General features: G+C 44.0%; 1 protein-coding gene across 1 annotated transcript in view; it reads right to left on the bottom strand.

The window, feature by feature from the left end:
• Niban1 (niban apoptosis regulator 1) overlaps window positions 1-20,148 on the bottom strand; it is a 152,693-nt gene that overhangs the window by 56,163 nt on the left and 76,382 nt on the right. Inside the window, exons 4-5 of the mRNA XM_021640023.2 lie at window positions 17,791-17,905; window positions 11,786-11,950 (exon numbers count right to left, since the gene is read on the bottom strand). Of these exons, the coding sequence (XP_021495698.1) occupies window positions 11,786-11,950; window positions 17,791-17,905 (280 nt within the window). The remainder of the gene's footprint in view (window positions 1-11,785; window positions 11,951-17,790; window positions 17,906-20,148) is intronic.

Here is a 20,148-nt window from a genome sequence, read left to right as displayed (position 1 = left end):
AGAAATGACGTACCTATTTCATGTTTCTTTTATTCCACCTCTCTTTCAATACCAGGAGAAAATAATTCCACAAATTCTCCACTGTTGACAGAATGGGCTGGCTGCACATACTCAGCCTTTTGTTTCTGTTTTGTCCCCAGAATCTAAGACAATGGTCTAGACAATACACCCATTAATGAGGGTGCTTTTGTGCCAACTTTTGTCTCTCCTGGAGATGGCCATCACAGTGAGCAGGCAGTGTGAGCGTCACCTCGAACAGATGAAATAGGCCTCAGTTCTTCTCTCAGCTGGCCCCACCAGAGACCACATCCTAATTTCCAGCAGGAAAGGAAGTTGGCAGGGAGTGGTTTGGCCTGGTAAGGTGTGAAAGTGGGTATGAAGAGATAGCTTCTCTCCAACTTCCCTCCTCATCACTCCCATAAAACGGAAGTGTCTCGTTGACCGCTAGATGTTGGTGGCTTCACATATGACTTTTAATTTTCCGAAAGAAATCACTGAGAAACAAAACCAGGTCAAGGCAGGACTCCTCTTAGAGGCAGCCAAGAATCTACTTCCTAAGCTTAGTGGCCCAGGTCAGTGGTCCCAGCACTTAGCAGGCTGAAGCAGGCAGTTCAGAAAACTAAGGTTAGCCTGAACATCATAATGAGTTAGAGGCCAGCATGAGCTATGTGTGATCCTGTCTTCAACAAATAGACAAACAGTCCAGTTAAGAGAAAAAAGAATTCTGAAGGAAAGAGAAAGGAAACGCTACGCATTTAAAACATAAATAGTCTATGTTTAAATACGTAAGCGCTCCGAGCTCTCAACCTCATGTCTGCAATGTATCTCACAACATTATTCTCAGCAATGTATACACAGGCAAAGAAGAATCTAGTATTGGAGAGCAACTTTATGGTATGTATAAAGTTGGGTTAAAGGCACAACTTCATGTTTCAAAGCAAAGACTTCTGCATCTCAATGGCCACCTGAATTTCGATAGATGTACAGTGATTCACTTCCTCCTCAAACCAATACTAAGAAATCATCCATGTCAAGTTTAGCCTGAAATAACTAACCTCAAATCATCAAGGCCCCAAGCAGGAACCGGATTAGATTTTTTTTCTTAAATACCAGCTACTCAAATACTGGCTTATAGTACGTGCTTAATAAGTACCTGCCAATGAAGAGTGTCCACACAAACCACAGCTCTCACTTCAGAGGGAGTAGGAGTTTATTCTTAAGCCAAATATGAGCAACTACGGCCTGAGCTCATGGATTCAGGTTGCCTTAAACAGCATGTTCCAATGTGGAAACAGTAAAGGCTTTCATAGTTATATAACAAAAGAAGCCATAAATCAATGACTCTTTAAATGTACTGGTGGCCAGATGCCAGATGCGTGGGCTTAAAGCAAAATAGAGAGGCTTCTACAACAGGTTTCAGGTGCCTTAGTAGTTTTTGGATGGAGGAAGCCAGTGAGTGGCCTGTTTTAGTGCATTCCAAAAGGTACCTTATGACAGTCACAAGGTTGTTAGCCTAAAGGCAAAAATGGATAACAAATAGTCATGAAGGAGCCTAAAGATATCTCAAGCCTATGTGGCCCTGGTCCTGCAACATTCCAACTCTCCACCAGATCTTAATCAGTCTTGGAAAACTTAAGGCTGAGGTGTGGCTTGTCTCTGGAAACATCAATTCCTAGGAGCATAAGCTTTGGTGTCAAACTGCCTGGGTTTAAAACTTTGTATTGAACCAGCTGCCTGCACTGGTTCACCTACCTGACAAGAATGCAATTAGCAGCACAGCCTCACAGGCGTGCCTTGAGACAGAGTGGTTTTCCAAGTACAGCACCCTAGGCCAAAAAGTGACTTTATCTGGAACCCAAGTCCCTGCAGACATACTTAGTTAAACTGAGGTCATTCTGGAATAGGGTAGGCCCCTAATCTGGAGTGACTGGTGTTTTTAAAGAGGAAGTTCGGGTCAGCAAGATGGCTCAGAATGTAAAGCTACTTGCCAAATACTGTGAGTCCCAGCCCCAGGAAGGAGATCACCAACTACTGTCTTCTGACCCCCACACCCCACACACATATATAAATAAAAACAGATATAAGTAAATGCAGGTGTCAAAAGTGCAGGAAGGGGACATTTGGACACAGACACGGTCCTGGACTTAAACACAAACACAGACACAGGGGAGATGCCCAGTGAAGACAAAGGCAGGTCTCAGGGAAGTGGCTGACAGCCGAGGAGAAAAGCCTGCGGTGGGTCCCCTCTCACTATCCTCATCATGATGCAGGGCTTCCAGCCTCTAAAGCCAGAACAGATTTCCAGTGCTGAGGTTACCCAGCCATACCAACCCTGGCAGACTAGAGAAACCCAACTCAAAAAGGACCTTGAAGCAATTCATAAGTGTTATCGGCACCTAAGGAAAGTCACAGCTGACATACATTCTCATAAAACCCCAGGATACCAAGGGCAAAGAGAGAGACCTCTGTGTTTGTTTTTGAAACCTGTGCGGCCCCAGACTAGCTATATAACAGAGGCTGGCCTTGAACTCTTGATCCTCCTGCCTCTACCCTCTCAAGTGCTGCGATTACAGATGTGAGCCTCCACACCCAGCTGAGGAAATGTTTTTGAAATAAATTAAATTATTCCCAGAGAAGCAATTAAGCCGACAGCAAATACGTCAACTTGGGTGACTGGAAGCTAGAGGATCACAGAGGGCAGTTCTCGCTCAGTGTGATGACAGAGAGATAATGGGCCACCCCGGAATTCCATACTCAGTGAAATGAAACAGAAGCCTGTTGTAGTCCTAAAGCGATTTATAAGACACTGGTTTAAAGTCTTCCCTCAGAAAGAGTCTGCGAGAGGGGCAACACGGAGTCCCCAGCGCTGGCTGAGGCGCCGTGAGCAGTTGACAGCTTGCTGAGGGGGAGAGTTACTTCTCTGGGGTTGGGTGATGCTGTCCACTGGTAGACAGCACTGATTGCAGTGGGTAAGCTCACAGTGTGCCCGTAGAGGCAGCACTCATATGCCTCAGTGGAGTAAAATAAAGAAGGACATGAAGTTGGGACGAGAATGCATTGAAGGGACCCTGGGAGAAAGGGAAGTTGGGGAGGAGGGTAGATATTCTCAAGGCACAGTGCACGTATATGTGAACTTGTCGAAGAAAATTTAAATTATTATTATTATTTTTTAAAAAGAGCCTTAAGGACCATGCATGGAGAGGACCTACAACCCCTGCTCAGATGCAGTGGATAGACTCAGTTTCCCAAGTGGATTCCCTAGTTAAGGGGAACAGGGACTGTCTCTGACGTGAACTCAGTGGCTGGCTCTCTGATCACCTCCTCCTGGGGGAAGCAGCCTTGCCAGGACACAGAGGAAGACAATGCAGCCAGTCCTGATGAGACCTGATAGACTAGGGTCAGATGGAAGGAGAGGAGGACCTCCCCTATCAGTGGACTAGAGGAAGGGCATGGGAGGAGATGAGGGAGGGAGGGTAGGACTGGGAGGAGACAAGGGAAGGGGCCATAGCAGGGATACAGAACGAATAAATTGTAATAAATAATAATTAATAAAAAATGTTTAAGGGTGAAAAAAGAGCCTTAAGCTAAGATGCCAAATACCAAACTTATGAATAATTTCAGCCTTAGCTAGACTACTTTATATTATAAAAATGGGGAAAGAGGAGCGGGAACATTCTCTAATTTTCTTGAAGGAGAGTATGGTTAGTTCGGGATCCAGCTCAGGCCCTCGTGTGTGCTAGGCATGTGCTCAACCACTAAGCTACAGGTCCAGCCCTCCAACCTGTTTTATAAGTAGACGTGACTTTTTTTTTTTCCCGAGACAGGGTTTCTCTGTGTAGCCTTGACTGCCCTGGACTCACTTTGTAAACCAGGCTGGCCTCGAACTCACAGCGATCCTCCTGCCTCTGGCCTCCCCAGGTGCTACTCCCCCCGGCTGTCTAAAGAACTTAACAGCTAGATCTGAGGCTCTCATTAACCAACAGGAAACTTATATACCATATACACTCATTAATATAGGTGAGAAAACTCCTTAGGATATGAATAAACAAAATAAAAACCAAATTCCTATAAACAGGCAACAAACAGAAAGTGTTCACAAATGCTGGAAGGAGCCCAGGTCCCTGTCAACAGCAAACTGAGTCTCAGAAATTACAGCATATTAATACAGTGGAATAGATTTGGTACTGAAAGCCAGTGGCTGACGACTAAAGCAATAACACAAGCGAGACACTGGAACAGAATATTAATAAAGAGATCATAGGAGAAGGCATGGTCAGATTCCATGTTTGAAAGTGTGCCAGACCACCACTTGTGTGTAATAAGGATGTAAAGAAAAGCAACCAGAACATCCCGCATGGCATGCTATATAAAAAAAAAAAAAAAAAAGAAGGGAGAACAGGCAGTGAGAGGTTTCAGAGGTAGCAGTAATACTTGTTACTCCTGCTAGATAGTTCATAAGCATTCTTTTGTATCTACTCAATATTTAACTTAAAACCTCCAAACAGCTAATAGAATGAGCCACAGCTCCTGGTCAGAGTTCTTCCTCCTCACCCTTCACATCTATTCACATCATGGGATGAGGGACACACAGCTCATTCATTCTTCAATGTACCAGAGCTTCCTCCAAATTCTCCCAAGTACTGCTTATTAAGAGACACATATGCCAAATAGAATCCTCCTTGCATGGTGCTGACTACATTAGCACATATTAAAGCAGCCATCACATAGTCTCTCTCACTCTGAATGAGTTTCAATCTTAACATATCCTAACTACAAGTTAAAAAAAAAAAAAAAAAACCTTGAAAGCTATTCAAATTTTCCTACAGGCAATAATAGTATTTTTTAAAATCCAGTGATTTTGGAATATACCCCATATTAATGATACAGATTTTAAACTATTACACGAATTAATTCTTCAGTTCTTTGCTTCTTTTCATTATTGGTTTGATTGGTTAACCCTTAACTATCATAAATAACTGCATCATTTTTAGACCTCCATGCCAAAATAACTGTTTAGCCCGGCAGAAGCAGGAAGGAGGAAGGGGAGTGGGTGTTGGTGTCACTGAAACATCATTGTTTGACAAGAAGTATTCAAATGTAGTTCCCTAGCAACGTGGCTTTAGGCACCAAGAAACCTAACACTGTGCCAGGGTAATGAACCCTAATGCCTGAGAGGCACAAGTTCTATTATTCCAGCCTCTTGGGGGACCCTTCTTCCACTGCCAGCTCTTAGGTTGCTTTGAGAACACTAATTTAAGTAGAACCCAAAGCATAAGTATAACAAAGGCATGCTTTAGATCCATGATGTAGATCTACAGTGCTCCAGCCCACATACTCATATGCAGTAAGTTTTTAAACCATATAAAATCATATACATTTGCATCTTAGCTATATAAAATTTAAGTTTAAGAGTAGTTTGATTTAATAGTCGTGTGTTCAAAATGTCCCAAAGATTGCTTGGGGTTGTTTGTTTGTTTATTTGTTTGTTTTGTAAATTAATGTCAAGAATCAGTACAATATGTCTACCAGAAATAGATGTGAAGGGTCATGTCAGAGGATCTGGTCCCTTCCCACCGACAGGCAGTGTCCTGCTTAAGCTTTATGATAAGTAAACTCTAAGGTGCAGAATGGGCAACCACAGGTTTCTTTCCAACTTCGGGGTCTTCTAAATAATCAGCATGGTCCAGAAAAGGAGAAGTAATGACTTCAGAGAAAATCTCGAACTCACAGGGACAAAGGGAAATATTTGCTAAGATAGATATTTATACTTTGTCACACAATAAGCGCAAGTGACGCTCAGAGAGACGTGATCTGCAGAAAGAAAATGAATTTAAGCAATTTTCTTTAAGACTACTATCCCTTCCAGAATATGACACTGACATCTCATTTTCAGGAAACAGTGGTTACCAAACACTTTGTGCCCAGCTCATAAAGGGTATGTGCTTGTGTGTTTAGGGGTTCACAACTGTGTGGTTGCAAGCTAAAGCATTCAAAGATGTGCTTATAAAAATTGCAGTTTCTTTTTTAATTTTGCTATCTTCCGATACTGTTTATTTGTAGTACAATGGCCAAAAATGATTAGGCCTAAGTTAGAACTGGCCAGCTCCTAGATCTGTTGTCTGTAAACATGCATGCCACAAATTCCTCATACATTACATAAGAAAATTCACTCTGTATTTTTAGTTAGAATTGATTGGTGCCCACACCAGACGGTCCCTCAAGTAATAAACTTGCTTTGTAGATATTACTAGACTGTGTGTAGATATTAAAATGCTGAAAATAAACCCAAGCTCTGCTGCTGAGCGCTAAGGAACATAAAGCACACAGTAGAAGGATTGGCTGCACCTCATTTGAATTGTAAAGCCCTTTTTTTCTGTTCTGAAATTCAATTTAACTCAGCAACGTGTACTGAACACCTAAAAATGTGAAGTGTCAAAATCAAATCTAATAAAAGGGTTTGCTTTCACTCGGGAGTTCTGCATAAAAGTTCGGAGCACACAACACTGACAAATGAACTTTATAACATCACATCCAGCCTGGCTCACCCCATGACCAAAGCCCTAGGAGGTGTGATTGAATTGCTTTCAGGGTGGCCTTAGTGACATCACTGTGATCTCTTAGCCTCTCTGGGCTCTCCTGTTCAACCCATGGTCCTCATACTTCCCAGATATGCTACTGCGCCCTCTTCCTGAGTGTTTCCAATGATTCACACTAACACAGGCTCTTGCTCAGTGGAAGTTCTGGCTGTTCCTCAGGCTAGTGCTGTGTCCTTCGGGCTAGCTCAGCATCGCTGAAAGAAGCTGCCAGCATTTACTTCCAATGCAGAATCACCATTCACGCAGTAATACTGTGTCTACCAGACGTTCTCTTTTTTCCAAATTCTTTAGGGCAAGAACAACGGCTACCTCTTGAAAGTTTCTCTCACTAATTCATGCCCTCTGTCTGGACAAGCTATCTGTTGTTGCCTGCCCAAACTTCCTAAGGGCCTCCTGGCACCACGAACTGTTACTCTCCCATCCACACTGCTTATGCTGCAGTCACTGTGACCCCTGAAAGTAAATGAGGATCAGGTCACTTATCTACTTACAACTCTTGGGGGAAACATCCAGATTCCTAGTATAGAACAGAAAGCCCCTTTCCTGCTGGATCTACTCCATTGCCCCCTTTCCCCTGGTCTCCTTTTTTTTTTTTTTTTTTTTTTTTGGCTCTATGCCCTCCAGCTCACAGAATTCCTTCAGTTCCTCTAAGAATCTAATCAGCGTTGCTTCCCAGCTCTCAATTATCCTATTCCTCCTGCCAGGCACAGGGTCCCCTTTTCCTGCATCTTTGCAGCTGGAGAAATAGGCACGCACTGATAAGAACCATCATCCGCACAGCCTGTGTTCAGCTCTGTATTAGTGAGTTTTGCAGAAAAAAAATCTGCCTCAGAATATCTTGGAAATATAAATGCCACCGTGTGGCACCTGACACGGTCAGGGATGGGGAGTACAGTGGGAATTCTAGATGGACAAGTGGTGGCAGCTACTGCACACGAATGCCATGTGATAACTGAGCTGGAATGCGATATCCTATGAAGCTTTATCTTGTGTGAGACCTTCTTACATCAAGCCAGCACACGCAGAGCTCCTTGGTGAAAATAATCCTGGCGGCTGCTCCCTCCCTTGGAAGGCGAAGGACCACAGATCTCTCCACTGGTCCTTATCTATCTTCAGACAGCCATACTAACAGATAGGACCTTTGCCAAGGTTAGAGAGGAAAAACATATACCTCTTAAGTACAAGAGAAGTGCTTCTCTTGTGCTTCGTGGATTCTGAATGAATGGATATGAATGTCCAGAACATTTTGGACCCAACATTTTTGGGACAAGGTGGGCTGGCTGCACTGGTGTTGACCTGAGCACTAGGGGATGCATATGAAGAAGCCCACGTGGGACCAACAGTGACTGACTTCACAGGGCCCCGTTCTCAGCAGAGCTCAACGGTGGAGCAGTGACACCAGCAGCCTGAGTCCTTCTGCTTGACTGAGGCAGAAGTCACCAGTGTCAGCAGCCCCTTCAGAGTTTCAGGCCCTAGTCACAGGCAGTGTTTCATCAGCCCTTTCTAAACAACTGGCCAACACAGTGAACTGGCAGCTTGAGAAAGAGCCTCTTAATGGCTTATTCAAGACCACACAATGAATAATAGGTGACTTGGGACAGAAAAAGTGACTCAGTAAAAACAGTGGTACATTGTGCCACCAAATACAAGAGAGGGAGACCAAGGGGGAAGGGCAAGATGGGAAAACCCCATGAGCTCATTGGCCTGCAACAACCAAGGACTGCTCTCTGTGACGCTATGATGGCCTATGCCCAGTTGTCTGCATGAAGAGTCACTGGGGAACAAACGGTCTTTGGTTTGAAGAATATGCCATGGACCAGGGAAATATAACTAGACTTCATTGTCTTTGTGTCTTGACAACGTCCTAGAGAGCAGAGCTGGCTTCTGAACTGACTGAGATCTTCCATAAATGGAGTCTCACTGCAGGCTACACACCATCCAAAAGTCCCTGAGAAATTCCTATTATGTACAAGGAATGGGGAATGCAGCAAGTCTCTTTGACTGGGCAGAGCTCGGCCTCTGCTCAGCGCAACTTGGTGTCTCCTGGTTTTTGGGCCAGCCGTGTGTTCTTACTATACCAAGACCTGAAGTGCAGAGATTCTACGTGTATTGAAAACTGAGCAAATGCCAGGCGAGTCTCTGTCTCTAAAACATTAAAGACACAGGCATGGTATTCATAAGGAAGTCATTTCCACAGAGGTTCTCATTAAGAGCCAATATTATGTTACTTGGAGCTGCTGTAGCAAAACTGAGTTATTACATTTGTTATTAGCCTCTACTGAGGCACATGTTAAAACTCAGAAACTGGCAAGAGGGCTCAGCTTATGGTAAGGGCAGTTGCTGCCAAGCCTGACAAAATGAGTTTGATCCCCAGAACCTGCGTGATAGCAGGAAAAAACAAACTCCCCAATTTATCATCTGGTCTTCACATGCATGCCATGACACATGTACATATGGGTACACACACACATACATACATATATATCAAGAACTGGCTGAGATGTAGCACCAGGGACTTTCACTCTGTGGAACTGACGGTCTCAGGGAAACCTCCAAACGTGAAATAGGCGTATGATAAAATTAGCTGCAGTGCGTGTGGCGGGGTACTTTTTACTTTGTACTCAGCTCAAAAACCATGTGTTCAGAGACCTCCCCAACAAAACAAACTTAAAATTCCGCACAGGGCTGGAGGATGGCTGCGTGCTTGGCAAAGTGCTTACTTGGCATGTCTTCAGCGCCACATACATGCTTGACTTCCAGTGCTCTTTGACTTACAGTGGGTAACATCTCAACACGCCCCTCGTGAGCTGAAAATGCAGTGGTGGCGCATGCCTTTCGCGCCAACACTCAGGAGGCAGAGGCAGGTGGATCTGTATGAGTTCAAGGCCAGCCTGGTCTACAGAGTAAGTTCCAGGACAGCAAGGGATACACAAAGAAACCCTGTCTCCAGGGGAAAAAAAAAAGAAGGAAGGGATTAAGAAAGTGCATTGAATACACCTAACCTACACTACAGCTCAGCCTAGTCTGCCTTAAACATGCTCACTTACCTCACCCTACAGTTGAGGAAAATCATCTCCTTCGTGTAAAACCAATTTTACAATAAAGTGTTCCCCCTATAGAGTGTCAGGTCGGGCGTCTTGTAGACTGGTCAGCTACAAAGCCACAAAACACAATATACAAAGTGCGCTAGTGACGTAGCAGGGAGCATTCCCTGTCCGCGTCAAGGAAGAGCATCACAAAGAGCATCACACCGCACGTAGCCATCCCAGATGGGTACCACTTTTGCACCCTCGTGATCTGGAAAATCCTTCACTTAAGCTATTTCAGGGTTGGGATCATCTGTACATACTCCTTCTCTTGGCAGCGGCTTCTAGCTACTCTTTAACACATTAACTTTGCTAGCTATCAAATTAGAATTTGTGGGTGTACTTGCTCCATCCTGTTTGCATTGCATTTAGACTCCCAAAGAGAGGAGCTCTGCATGCTCCATTACTCCAACCCATACAGGGTTGGCAGAGACTTATGTGACATTTGACTGCCTGCCTTTCCAACTGCCAAGGAACACAGAGTTCAGTTATCTCCAAGCCCAAACAAACCTACGTCCATATAAATGTCAAAAACGACACACCGGAACAAAAAAAATCCTTTTTAAAATTTTTATTTACCCGTAGATGAGTAAGTAAATCCACACCTAAAAGCATAACAATGCCATCGAAAGCACCATTCTGAGGGTGCCCAGTGACAACACTTGGAAGTTTGTCAAAAAAGCAAATCCTACTTCCCACCAATCACAGTCAATCAGACTGTCTGAGAGTAGAACCCAAGAGCCTGGGCTTTACCTAAGTTTTTTTTTTTTTTTAAGATTTATTTATTATTGAATGTATATGAGTTCTCGATCTACATGCCAGATGGGGGCATCAGATCCCAGGGCAGATGGTTGTGAACCACCATATAGTTGATGGGAACTGAACTCAGGACCTCTGGAAGAGTAGATAATGTACCTAATCACTGAGCCATCTCTCCAGCCCGCTCTAACTAAGTTTTAAGATTAGTTTTCTTTTAAATTATGTGTCTGTGTCTGCGTGTGAATACGTGCACATGAGTGCAGGTGTCTACAGAGGCCAGAGGAGAGTATCAGATCTCCCTGGAGCTGGAGTTACAGGCAGCTGCTAGGATTGGAACTCTGGTCCTCTGTGAGAGCAACAAGCATTCATAACCACCAGGCTAGCTCCCCAGACTTTCATCAGGTTTTCCCCATGAATCTTATATGCCTTCAAGTTTTAAGAACTGCCCCTGTGGTTTAGGTAAGTCCTCCTTAGGGCTGTGTGTTAAAGGCTTGGTCTAGAATCTTCAAGGGATGTGGTGTGGTGGGAAGTCTTGAAGATGACTGAGGACCTTCCCTGGAAGCAGATGGTGGACCCTACCCCACTCTCATCTCTTGCTTCCCTCTTGCTAAGATGGGCATTTTCCTCATACGCCCAGACCAACAGGCCCAATCAACCACAAAATGTAAGCAAAATGTAAGCCAACGGAAACTTTGTTTGCTACAGCAATAGGAAGCTAGCCAACATGATGGCTAATTGACAAACAAATCTCAGGCTACAGTGAACCATGCCACCGACCTTTCCTGAGTGACTGCTACACAGGAATGTATGAGGAAATGAATGAAAAGCGGTGTAAAGACCAGAGACAACAGGCACATTCTTGCTGGCATGTAATTAAATCACCATGAAATCTGAGCTGATGGTACATGCTCATAATCCCACTGCTCAAGAGGCTGAGGCAGCAGGTTTACTATGTGTTCAAGACCAGCCTGGGCTGCATAGTGAGTAAGAGACCAACTGGTATCACCTGGCAAGACGGTGTATTCAAAATCAAACAATCTTCAAAAATGAACAAACAAACAAAATAAAAAGGGCAGGAGAATGGAGTGGGAAGAATTATACAATGAATAGAATGGCCAGGGTAATGACTAAACAGTCTAGAACACGCCTGCACCAAGCCATCAGATAACTCCACTGAGACTTCAGACTCCTTGTGCTCAGAACTCGCTGCCCATGGCCCCCTCTTCCCTTCCCTAGGGCAATGCCTTCTGGGGCTCTAAGAAGTACGGTAGCAGATAAGATGCGATAGCAGACCAAGGCAGCTCGGAAAAGGCGACCGTTAGGAAAGCCAGCAGCCGAGCCTACCGTGATTCAGGTGTCTGATGCAGTCATTCAGAAGAGCGCTGAACCGCTGCTGTTCAGTGGCCTCGTGGAAACAGAAGTAGGCATGCCTGAAGTATGGCTGCCACAGGTACACCGGGGATGCCTTGGGCAGGACCACGAAAGGCTGAGAGTTCTTCTCGGTGGAAGCTAGAGAAATAATGGAAACACAAGTCTTGACTTTTAAACACTTAATTCAATCTGTAACCGTATCTGGAGCAGCCACAGGATGGCAAGGTGGTAGAGAAATGGGTTCATCCCCTCTCCATCCGACTGCTACAACAGCCTTTCTTCACACAGAGATAGTCTACTCCTCCACAGAGAGACACTCAGACAGCCAGCACACCTCTTCAGCTTCCTACCGTTGAAAGCACCTCCAAAGACATGCGCACAGGCTCCCTTCTTATCTACCTCTGGGGCTCACTGTTCCTTGCAGGCTCTGGTTCCCCAGCTTCCCTCCCCCACGGCTAAGCTGAGCAACAAGTGCTAACAGCACAGTATATCCCTCTCTCACTTCAGCCTGATTCCTGCCCCACCAGCTCCTCAACCCAATGACTGAAGTCACTAATGCCACCCTGGCCACCAGTCCACGGCTAATCTACTCGCTGTAGATAATTGTCCTTTTAATCTGAGCTGTAATGCTTGCTGCTGCTAGCAACCCCATTCTTTGGACAACATTCCCTCTCATTGACTTCTGGGAGCGCATCTCTCCTGGTTGTCACTGTGTCTCTTTTAAAAGTATTCTTTTGAGCAAATGTCCTTTTTGTGTACTTGAGCATCTTTTGGATATATGCCTAGGAGTGGTATAGCTGGATCTTGAGGAAGCGCTATTGCTAGTTGTCTGAGAAAGTACCAGATTGATTTCCAAAGTGGTTGTATAAGTTTACATTCCCCCCCAGCAATGGAGGAGGGTTCCCCTTTCTCCACATCCTCTCCGGCATGTGTTGTCATTTGAGATTTTATTTTAGCCATTTTGATGGGTGTAAGGTAAATCTTAGGGTCATTTTGATTTGCATCTCTCTGATGGCTAAGGACATTGAACATCTCTTTAAGTGATTCTCTGCCATTCTATATTCCTGTACGGAGAATTCTCTATTTAGCTCTGTACACCATTTTTTAATTGGATTGTTTGATTTATTACTTTTTAACTTCTTTAGTTCTTTATATATTCTGGATATCAGCCTTCTGTGAGATATAGGATTAGTGACGATCCTTTCCCAGTCTATAGGCTGTTGTTTTGTTCTGACAACAGTGTCTTTTGCTTTACAGAAGCTTTTCAGTTTCATGAGGTTTGTAGCAGCTTTATTTGTAATAGCCAGAACCTGGAAACAACCCAGATGTTCATCAACCGAGGAATGGATACAGAAATTGTGGTGTTTTTAAACAATGGAATACTACTCAGCAATTAAAAACAAGGAAATCATGAAATTTGCAGGCAAATGGTGGGATATAGAAAAGATCATTCTGAGTGAGGTATCCCAGAAGGAGAAAGACACACATGGTATATACTCACTTATGTAGACCTACAAGATATGATAAACATAATGAAATCTATACACCTAAAGAAGATAAACAAGAAAGAGGACCCGGGGTAAGATGATCAATCCTCACTTAGAAAGACAAATGGGATGGACATTGGATGTAGGAGAAAACAAGTAACAGGACAGGAGCCTACCACAGAGGGCCTCTACCTAGCAGTGTATCAAAGCAGATACTGAGACTCATAACCAAAACTTCAGAAGAGTGCAGGGAATCATATGAAAGAAAGGGGAGTTAATATGACCTGGAGAGGACAGGAACTCCACAAGGACCAAATATATCTGGGTACAGGGATCTTTTATGAGACTGTTTCTCTAACCAAGGACCATGTATGAATATAATCTAGAACTTCTGCTCGGATGTAGCCCATGGTAGCCCAGTATCCAAGTAGGTTTTCCTATAAGGGGAACAGGGACTATTTCTGACATGAATTCAATGGCGGGCCCTTTGACCTCCCCCCCCACCCAAGGGAAGAGAAGTCCTGGTAGGCCACAGAGGAGGACTTCGCAGCCAGTACTGAAGATACCTGATAAACCAGGGTCAGATGAAAGGGGAGGAGGACCTCCCCTATCGGTGGACTTGGAAAGGGGCAGGGAGGAGATGAGGGAGGAAGGATGGGGTGGGGAGGGAATGAAGGAGCAGGATACAACTGGGATACAAAGTTAATAAAGTGTAACTAATATTAAAAAATAATTTAAAAAAGATGAAATAAAGTATCCTTTTGCACCTTATGGCTTCCTTTGCTACCTCTCCTTTTCCCTGTTAAATGCATTTGTCCGGCTGCACGTTTGGTTCCGCTCTCCTTTTGGTCTTTATCCCTCCAAACGGTGTCCATCCAGTCTACAACTTTAAGTTGTTCCCACGGTCCTTATCACCTTCCTTGTTTCCCATCATGCCCTTTTAAAGAAAAATCTTTTCACCCTTCACTGCCCCTGGGAAGCCTTCACTGGCACCTGCCACTGATAGAGAATTGTGTGCTCTCTAAAGTTCTAAATATGACAGTAGCCAGCTTCCATGCCTGGCACCCACTGGGAAGGAAGGGTGGGCAGGTGAACCCTGCTTCTTGATTCTCAAGGGTACCCTTCCCTGAACAGGGGCCGCCAGAGGATGGAGGCCACTTCTGACATATCTTCATATCCTCGGCTCATAGCAGAGTCGTAGAGCCTAGAAGACATTCAACCTCATCCTGTTGAATGAGTAGGTCTGCCCTGTTGGTCTAGAAAATTTTTACAAGTCCTGAAAAGACTTGTAGGCTGCAGGTCTAGTTCAATGGAACAGTAGTTGCTCAATATCTGTGTTCAATCCTAAACACACACTGAAAATGTTTAACTATTTCTTCAAAATCAGTTCTTAGAAACTCCTGTGAAACCCTACCTGTCTCAGAAACCTTACTCCAGGATGGGTGTACGCCTTTAATCTCAGCACCCAGAGGGAGAGGCAGGAGGATCTCTGTGAGTTTGAGGCCAGCCTGGTCTACAGATAGATTTCAGGACAGCCCGGGCTGTTACACAGAGTAACCCTGTCTTGGAACAAACAAACAAACAAACAAAAAAAAAAAAACAAGAAAGGAAGGAAGGAAGGAAGGAAGGAAGGAAGGAAGGAAGGAAGGAGAAAAGAAAGAAAGAAAGAAAGAAAGAAAGAAAGAAAGAAAGAAAGAAAGAAAGACTCTACTCCAGCCATATCCTTGCATCTTTGTATCCCTATCACATGACATCACTTGGTTAAAAGATCCAATTTTTTTTTCTGGAGTCCTGGGGAACACAGTGTGTTCTGTGAGCACAGAGTTCTAGAAAAGGAAGTAAAGTGAGACCCTCTAAGAGGCTGGTGCATGCTGGGCATCCCAAGAAATGGAGCTGAACAGTAGGGATGCTTTCAGAACTAAGTCAGCTACTAGAAAATTAATAATCCAAAAAAAATAAGATTTATTTAACACAAGTGCAGGACCTGGTCTCCCTGTCCTGAAACCTGAAGGCAACACACAGACTGGCCTGGGAACACAAGCTGAGCCAACCAGGGCCTGGCACAACACCTGGAATGTAGTAAGGAATCAACTGTATGCACAAACACAGAAACAAACAGTTTTACACCACACTGAGGAGACTCCCCTTCCTTGAAGTAACAAGCTTTGTCTTTTAACTGAGCAAGAGGTTTTGGAGAATAACAACTTCACATGCATTTAGCCTCCCTTGCAGGACAGTAGCCCACTGCTCTGAAGTTCAGGCAGGGGGGGAATAACCTGAATTGACACATCAAGCCTCCTGCAGGCATCCTTAAAGAAAGGAACTGCATCCTGCTCTTCCTCCCCTTTCTCCTTCATGCTTTCTGAAAGGAGCCGTAGCCCCAGCATCCATGTTGTTGTTAGAATAATAAGTGCTAATAAGTGCCCAACTCTAGACACAAAAGAGGAGGAAGCCAGAAGAGCCAGAGTCCTCGACAAATATGCCACTCTGCCACACCATTCCTAGAGTAAACTAAATACTTACGTGAAGATAATGAAATCTTGCATATTTAACTTGAATTACATTGTGCGCAGCAAACCAGATTCCAACTAATAAAATGCCCAATCTGTGACTCGCTGTAGTCAAGCACAAAGACGCTTTGGACAGGCCACCCTGGCTGAACATTCCGCCAAGAACATACATTTACCCATTAGCCTCCAGCGCCTTCCTCAGCCAAAGGTAATCCCTCCCATTTTTAATGTGCTTAAATTTGTTCTTTGGGGTAGAATGTAGCACCGTGGGGTAAGGCTGATTACCATGGTTTGTGAAGCAAGTCTTCATTGCCCTTTCCAAGGTGCCACGGTTTTGTACAAACAACAAAAAGTAACACTGACTCTCTAGCCTCAAAAGCTTCAACAGGCCCCACAAAATTCACTCCTAGCCTCTAGTAACCTCTCGCTAAAGCTTCCATAACAATTTTCCAGATTCCGTCCAGCTACATTTTTTTTTTCCTGAGTTGAGTTACAAGGACATCACAAATGACCTACTGTGGAACCGTCTATATTTAAAACTCAGCAGGCCACACAATACAATGAAAATAGTCATTGAAACGCTGAGTGTGAAGCCCTGGGCTCTCTAGGCATGAGTCACACAGGCCTTGCACTTCTCATTCCTTCTGATGTGATTTCATCAATGAATCCATAGATGCATTGTCTGTTTGGCAGATTACACTGGAAAGTTCTGGTGGGATTCTTAACAGTCAGCATGCTGGAATTCTCATTTTCAGCTTTGGGCACACAGCCAACATGGAAGACAGGTAGGTGTTGAAGAAAAGATCACGTATAGTACTAGGTACTGGGCACATAAAACACTGCTTTAGTCTGAATTATTTAGTAATAATTTGATAATCTAGGTTTATGGTCCATGTACTACCTATAATTGTATTATTAAAAAACCACACTAAGCAATCTACTACAGAATAACAACCGATGGAATGATTATACGGTTCTCCATAAATTCTAATGAAATGATGACTCCCATTAATAAGATCCAGGGCTCTCTTCAAGAAAGAAGGTAATGAATGTGCGGAGTGATTTACACAAAGGCAGATGGAGTTATTGCATTATGCACAGTTCATCAATTTCTATGAAATGCTCTATTTAGCCTATATAGCACCCATCATCTTCTCTACATAAAAATAAGTGAAATGAATGAGAATCAAAGAATTTTAAAGCCGAAACCATTCTTCCAAATTTCTCAAGTTCAAAGCTCTATTTTAAAGCATAAGGAACAGAAGCCAGAGGTACTCAGGGCCAGCTGCCCCAAAACCCATTCCCTAAGCAGTCCCGCGGGAGCTGTGTCAAAACCCAGCCCCTCGTCCTAAAGCTAGAGCCCTCTCACGGCAGCGCTCGGCGTTATTTATAGGCTGGTGAACAAGGGCAATGGTTTCTTTCCCTCAGTAGCTATGAGTCCCCGTGACCTTTATTTAAAGTGTTCAGACTATTTTATTGCACATCGCTATAAGTTAGATAACAATCCCTAACAAATCAAGACTTGCGTACTGAAAAACGAAATCATACACGTCACACAGGATACTTAACCTGTTTTTTTCTGCTGTGTTGACACTACTATTAAATTCTACAGTGTATCCCCAAAGCTCCAGGAACACTCCTGCCAAGTGCCAGAAACACAGCAGCTGCCTGTGTGACTGAGTGAAGTAATAGAAACGGTATGACGTTGACTCAGAATAAAGTAATTCTACTTTCTAGCTGAATACAGAGTATAGGAATTCGCCCAAGGTTTTCCCCGCTGGCATTACTGGGCCCTCAGGCCACTTATCTGTCATCATCAGGGTTACCCTGAGTATTGTGGGGGGTTTTTAAGAGCACTGTCTACAGCAAACACCAAGTCTCCAGCCACTGCCACTCATCCCTAGAAGGGAACCGTTCTCCATCGCTGAGGACTGCTGGTCTGCTATACAAAGTAAGTTCAGGGAAAGACAGAGCCACTCACCAGTGGGATCTGGGAAATGCTTATCCGATAAGAGGCTGTACTCCTCTTCTGAGGTTACCACCTTCCCGCCAGCTGCAAGAATTCTGCTCTTAGGAACAGCTCCTCTCTGATAGGCCTGAGAAGAAAAGGCACAAGTGAATGGTTTCTGCCAACACATATTTTTGGAAAATATTAGAAATCTTAAACAACAAACCAGTCCAGGCATATCTACCCAGTGATAGGCATCCCTAAACTATGTCATTTAGGGTCATTTATTCACCTTCTTTTTTTTTTTTTTTTTAACTTCTGTCTAATGGTCCTTCCCAGCATGGGAAAGCAGAGTCTCTAATCTCAGAGAGATTCCCAGGAGGTCTGTTCTTAAATGGAAGGATGAATATCAGTAACATCTGTAAGTCGCCATCATGTTCACCACTCCAGCCGCTGGTGTCTCTGACTCACCCTGATAACCATAAGGATGGCAACCTCTCTTTCTCTCGCTCTCTCACACACACACACATGTATATGAGCACACTGCCCAAAGTACTCGGCTGACACAGTCATGTGTTGCTGAGAGAAAGTGTGGAACACATAACTACAATGATAGTTACCATGGAGTTTCAGCAAAAACACAAAAATATTGTCATAATAAAATGTGCAGTCATTGGCCCTCAGAGGTGACTGGATTTTCTGCACTGAAGTCATTGGAATGGAAGTGCAGCTTCATGACATCAGAAGACACTCTGGCTGGCAGATAAGACAAACCGCTGTCTGAGAGCCCCGAATGCCATCTGGTGCCCGGCTGAGTGCCTAGGCCGACACACCTCAGGGATGAGCAAATGAGACGAAATGCAAGTGTGTGCATCTGATGGGCAGGCTGATTGTCCAGACAAGTTACAGTAACTTGGGGGCAAACTGAGAGCCCAAATTGAAAGTGTGCCCTTGGGAATAACTAAAATAACATTGATCTGGGCAACAAACTCAAAATAACGCATTCCATTTGTAAGACGGTGCCTGGAGAGACCCAAACAAAACAAACACTCAGAGTGCGACAGAACTTGCTTTAATACTTGGAAGAACCAACTGCTTAAATGCGCTGGGGACCCAGAGCACAGCAGGAGACTCCATCTTGGTATGCTTCTGAGACAGTGCGAAAGAATCCGATTTGGACAGGACTCAACTATGAATTTTGTTTGGGGTTATGATACGCGTTTATACACTTACACGTCCTATCACTTGATCCTCAAGACAGCGCTCTGACCTTATCTCCATCTTACGAGTGAGAAGGCCGAAACTCACCAGGGTCAAATAACGTGCAATGACCCAGCGGTGAATGACAGATTCCAGGCGCATCCTGGCATCTGTCAAGTCCCCGGCAAATGTGAGGGAAACTGGGGTGAATTATGAAATGAGAGCGCTTTGATGTCCCTGTGCTCAACGCCAAATTGGATTCTCAATAAAATAACAAGACACTGATGAATAGTTAAACGTCCAACATGTGATTTTAAAAAATACTTTTACAAATTAACAAATAGGATTTTTGTCATAATGTCGGACAATGATGACAAGCCGCGTGGACTTTTCATTTCAGTACCCAGGTGGCTTGTAGATATTTAATCATTATCAAATTTGCTCATCCTCTCTTTGTAACTTAAATAAACTAGTTATAATTGATGAGCAAAGAAAAGAAAGAATGAATTTCAAATCGAGGGAGAGCATCTTTAAAAGTGAAAAAAGAAGGAAAATCGCCAAGATTTAATTTACAGAGAAATTTTGTTTTCTGTCAAATGCGGTGAAAATCTCAATAAATCTAATAACGAGCCCTCTCAGTTAGTAGCAATCCTATCAACAATTGCTCTGTTCTGGACTAAACCACGGGCTGGTCAGATGCTCAGAGCTCCAATGCGTTCATTTCCTTCACTCTAAGGACCTGTACTTGCCAGACTGTAGAAGAGAAAACTGAGAACAGACAAGATACGTAAGTTGGCTAAAGGCATGCATCTGATAACTGTCAAAGATGTAATTCGAAGCCCATGAAGTTATTGAGATACCCCACCTCTCCTCAGCCTTCAAGGGGGCACTGTAGGAGGTCTGTGAAAAGTCTAAAAGTCTGTGATGGTTCGTCATTATTGTTCAAAGTGTGTTGACAATTGGGAGTGTGGACTGAGGCTCAAATGAAATTCAAATACAGGCAAACGTTTCGAAGCGGGCTTGAGAGTGTGTCTGTGTGGGAAGCGCAAACAGCATGAGCGCTCTAGAATCTGCTGGGACCAGTTGATTCACTCCTCAGTTCACCAGGCATGGAGACAGAGGAGTTCATAGTTTACTTCTAATCAGTGACACAACTTGACTAAACTGAAGATTTCCACATTCACTGCTCAG

Source organism: Meriones unguiculatus, chromosome 11, assembly GCF_030254825.1.
Source record: "Meriones unguiculatus strain TT.TT164.6M chromosome 11, Bangor_MerUng_6.1, whole genome shotgun sequence".
Classification (NCBI taxonomy): Eukaryota; Metazoa; Chordata; class Mammalia; order Rodentia; family Muridae; genus Meriones; species Meriones unguiculatus.
Note: the sequence above shows the minus strand (reverse complement) of the source record. Positions and strands in the feature narration are given on the sequence as shown.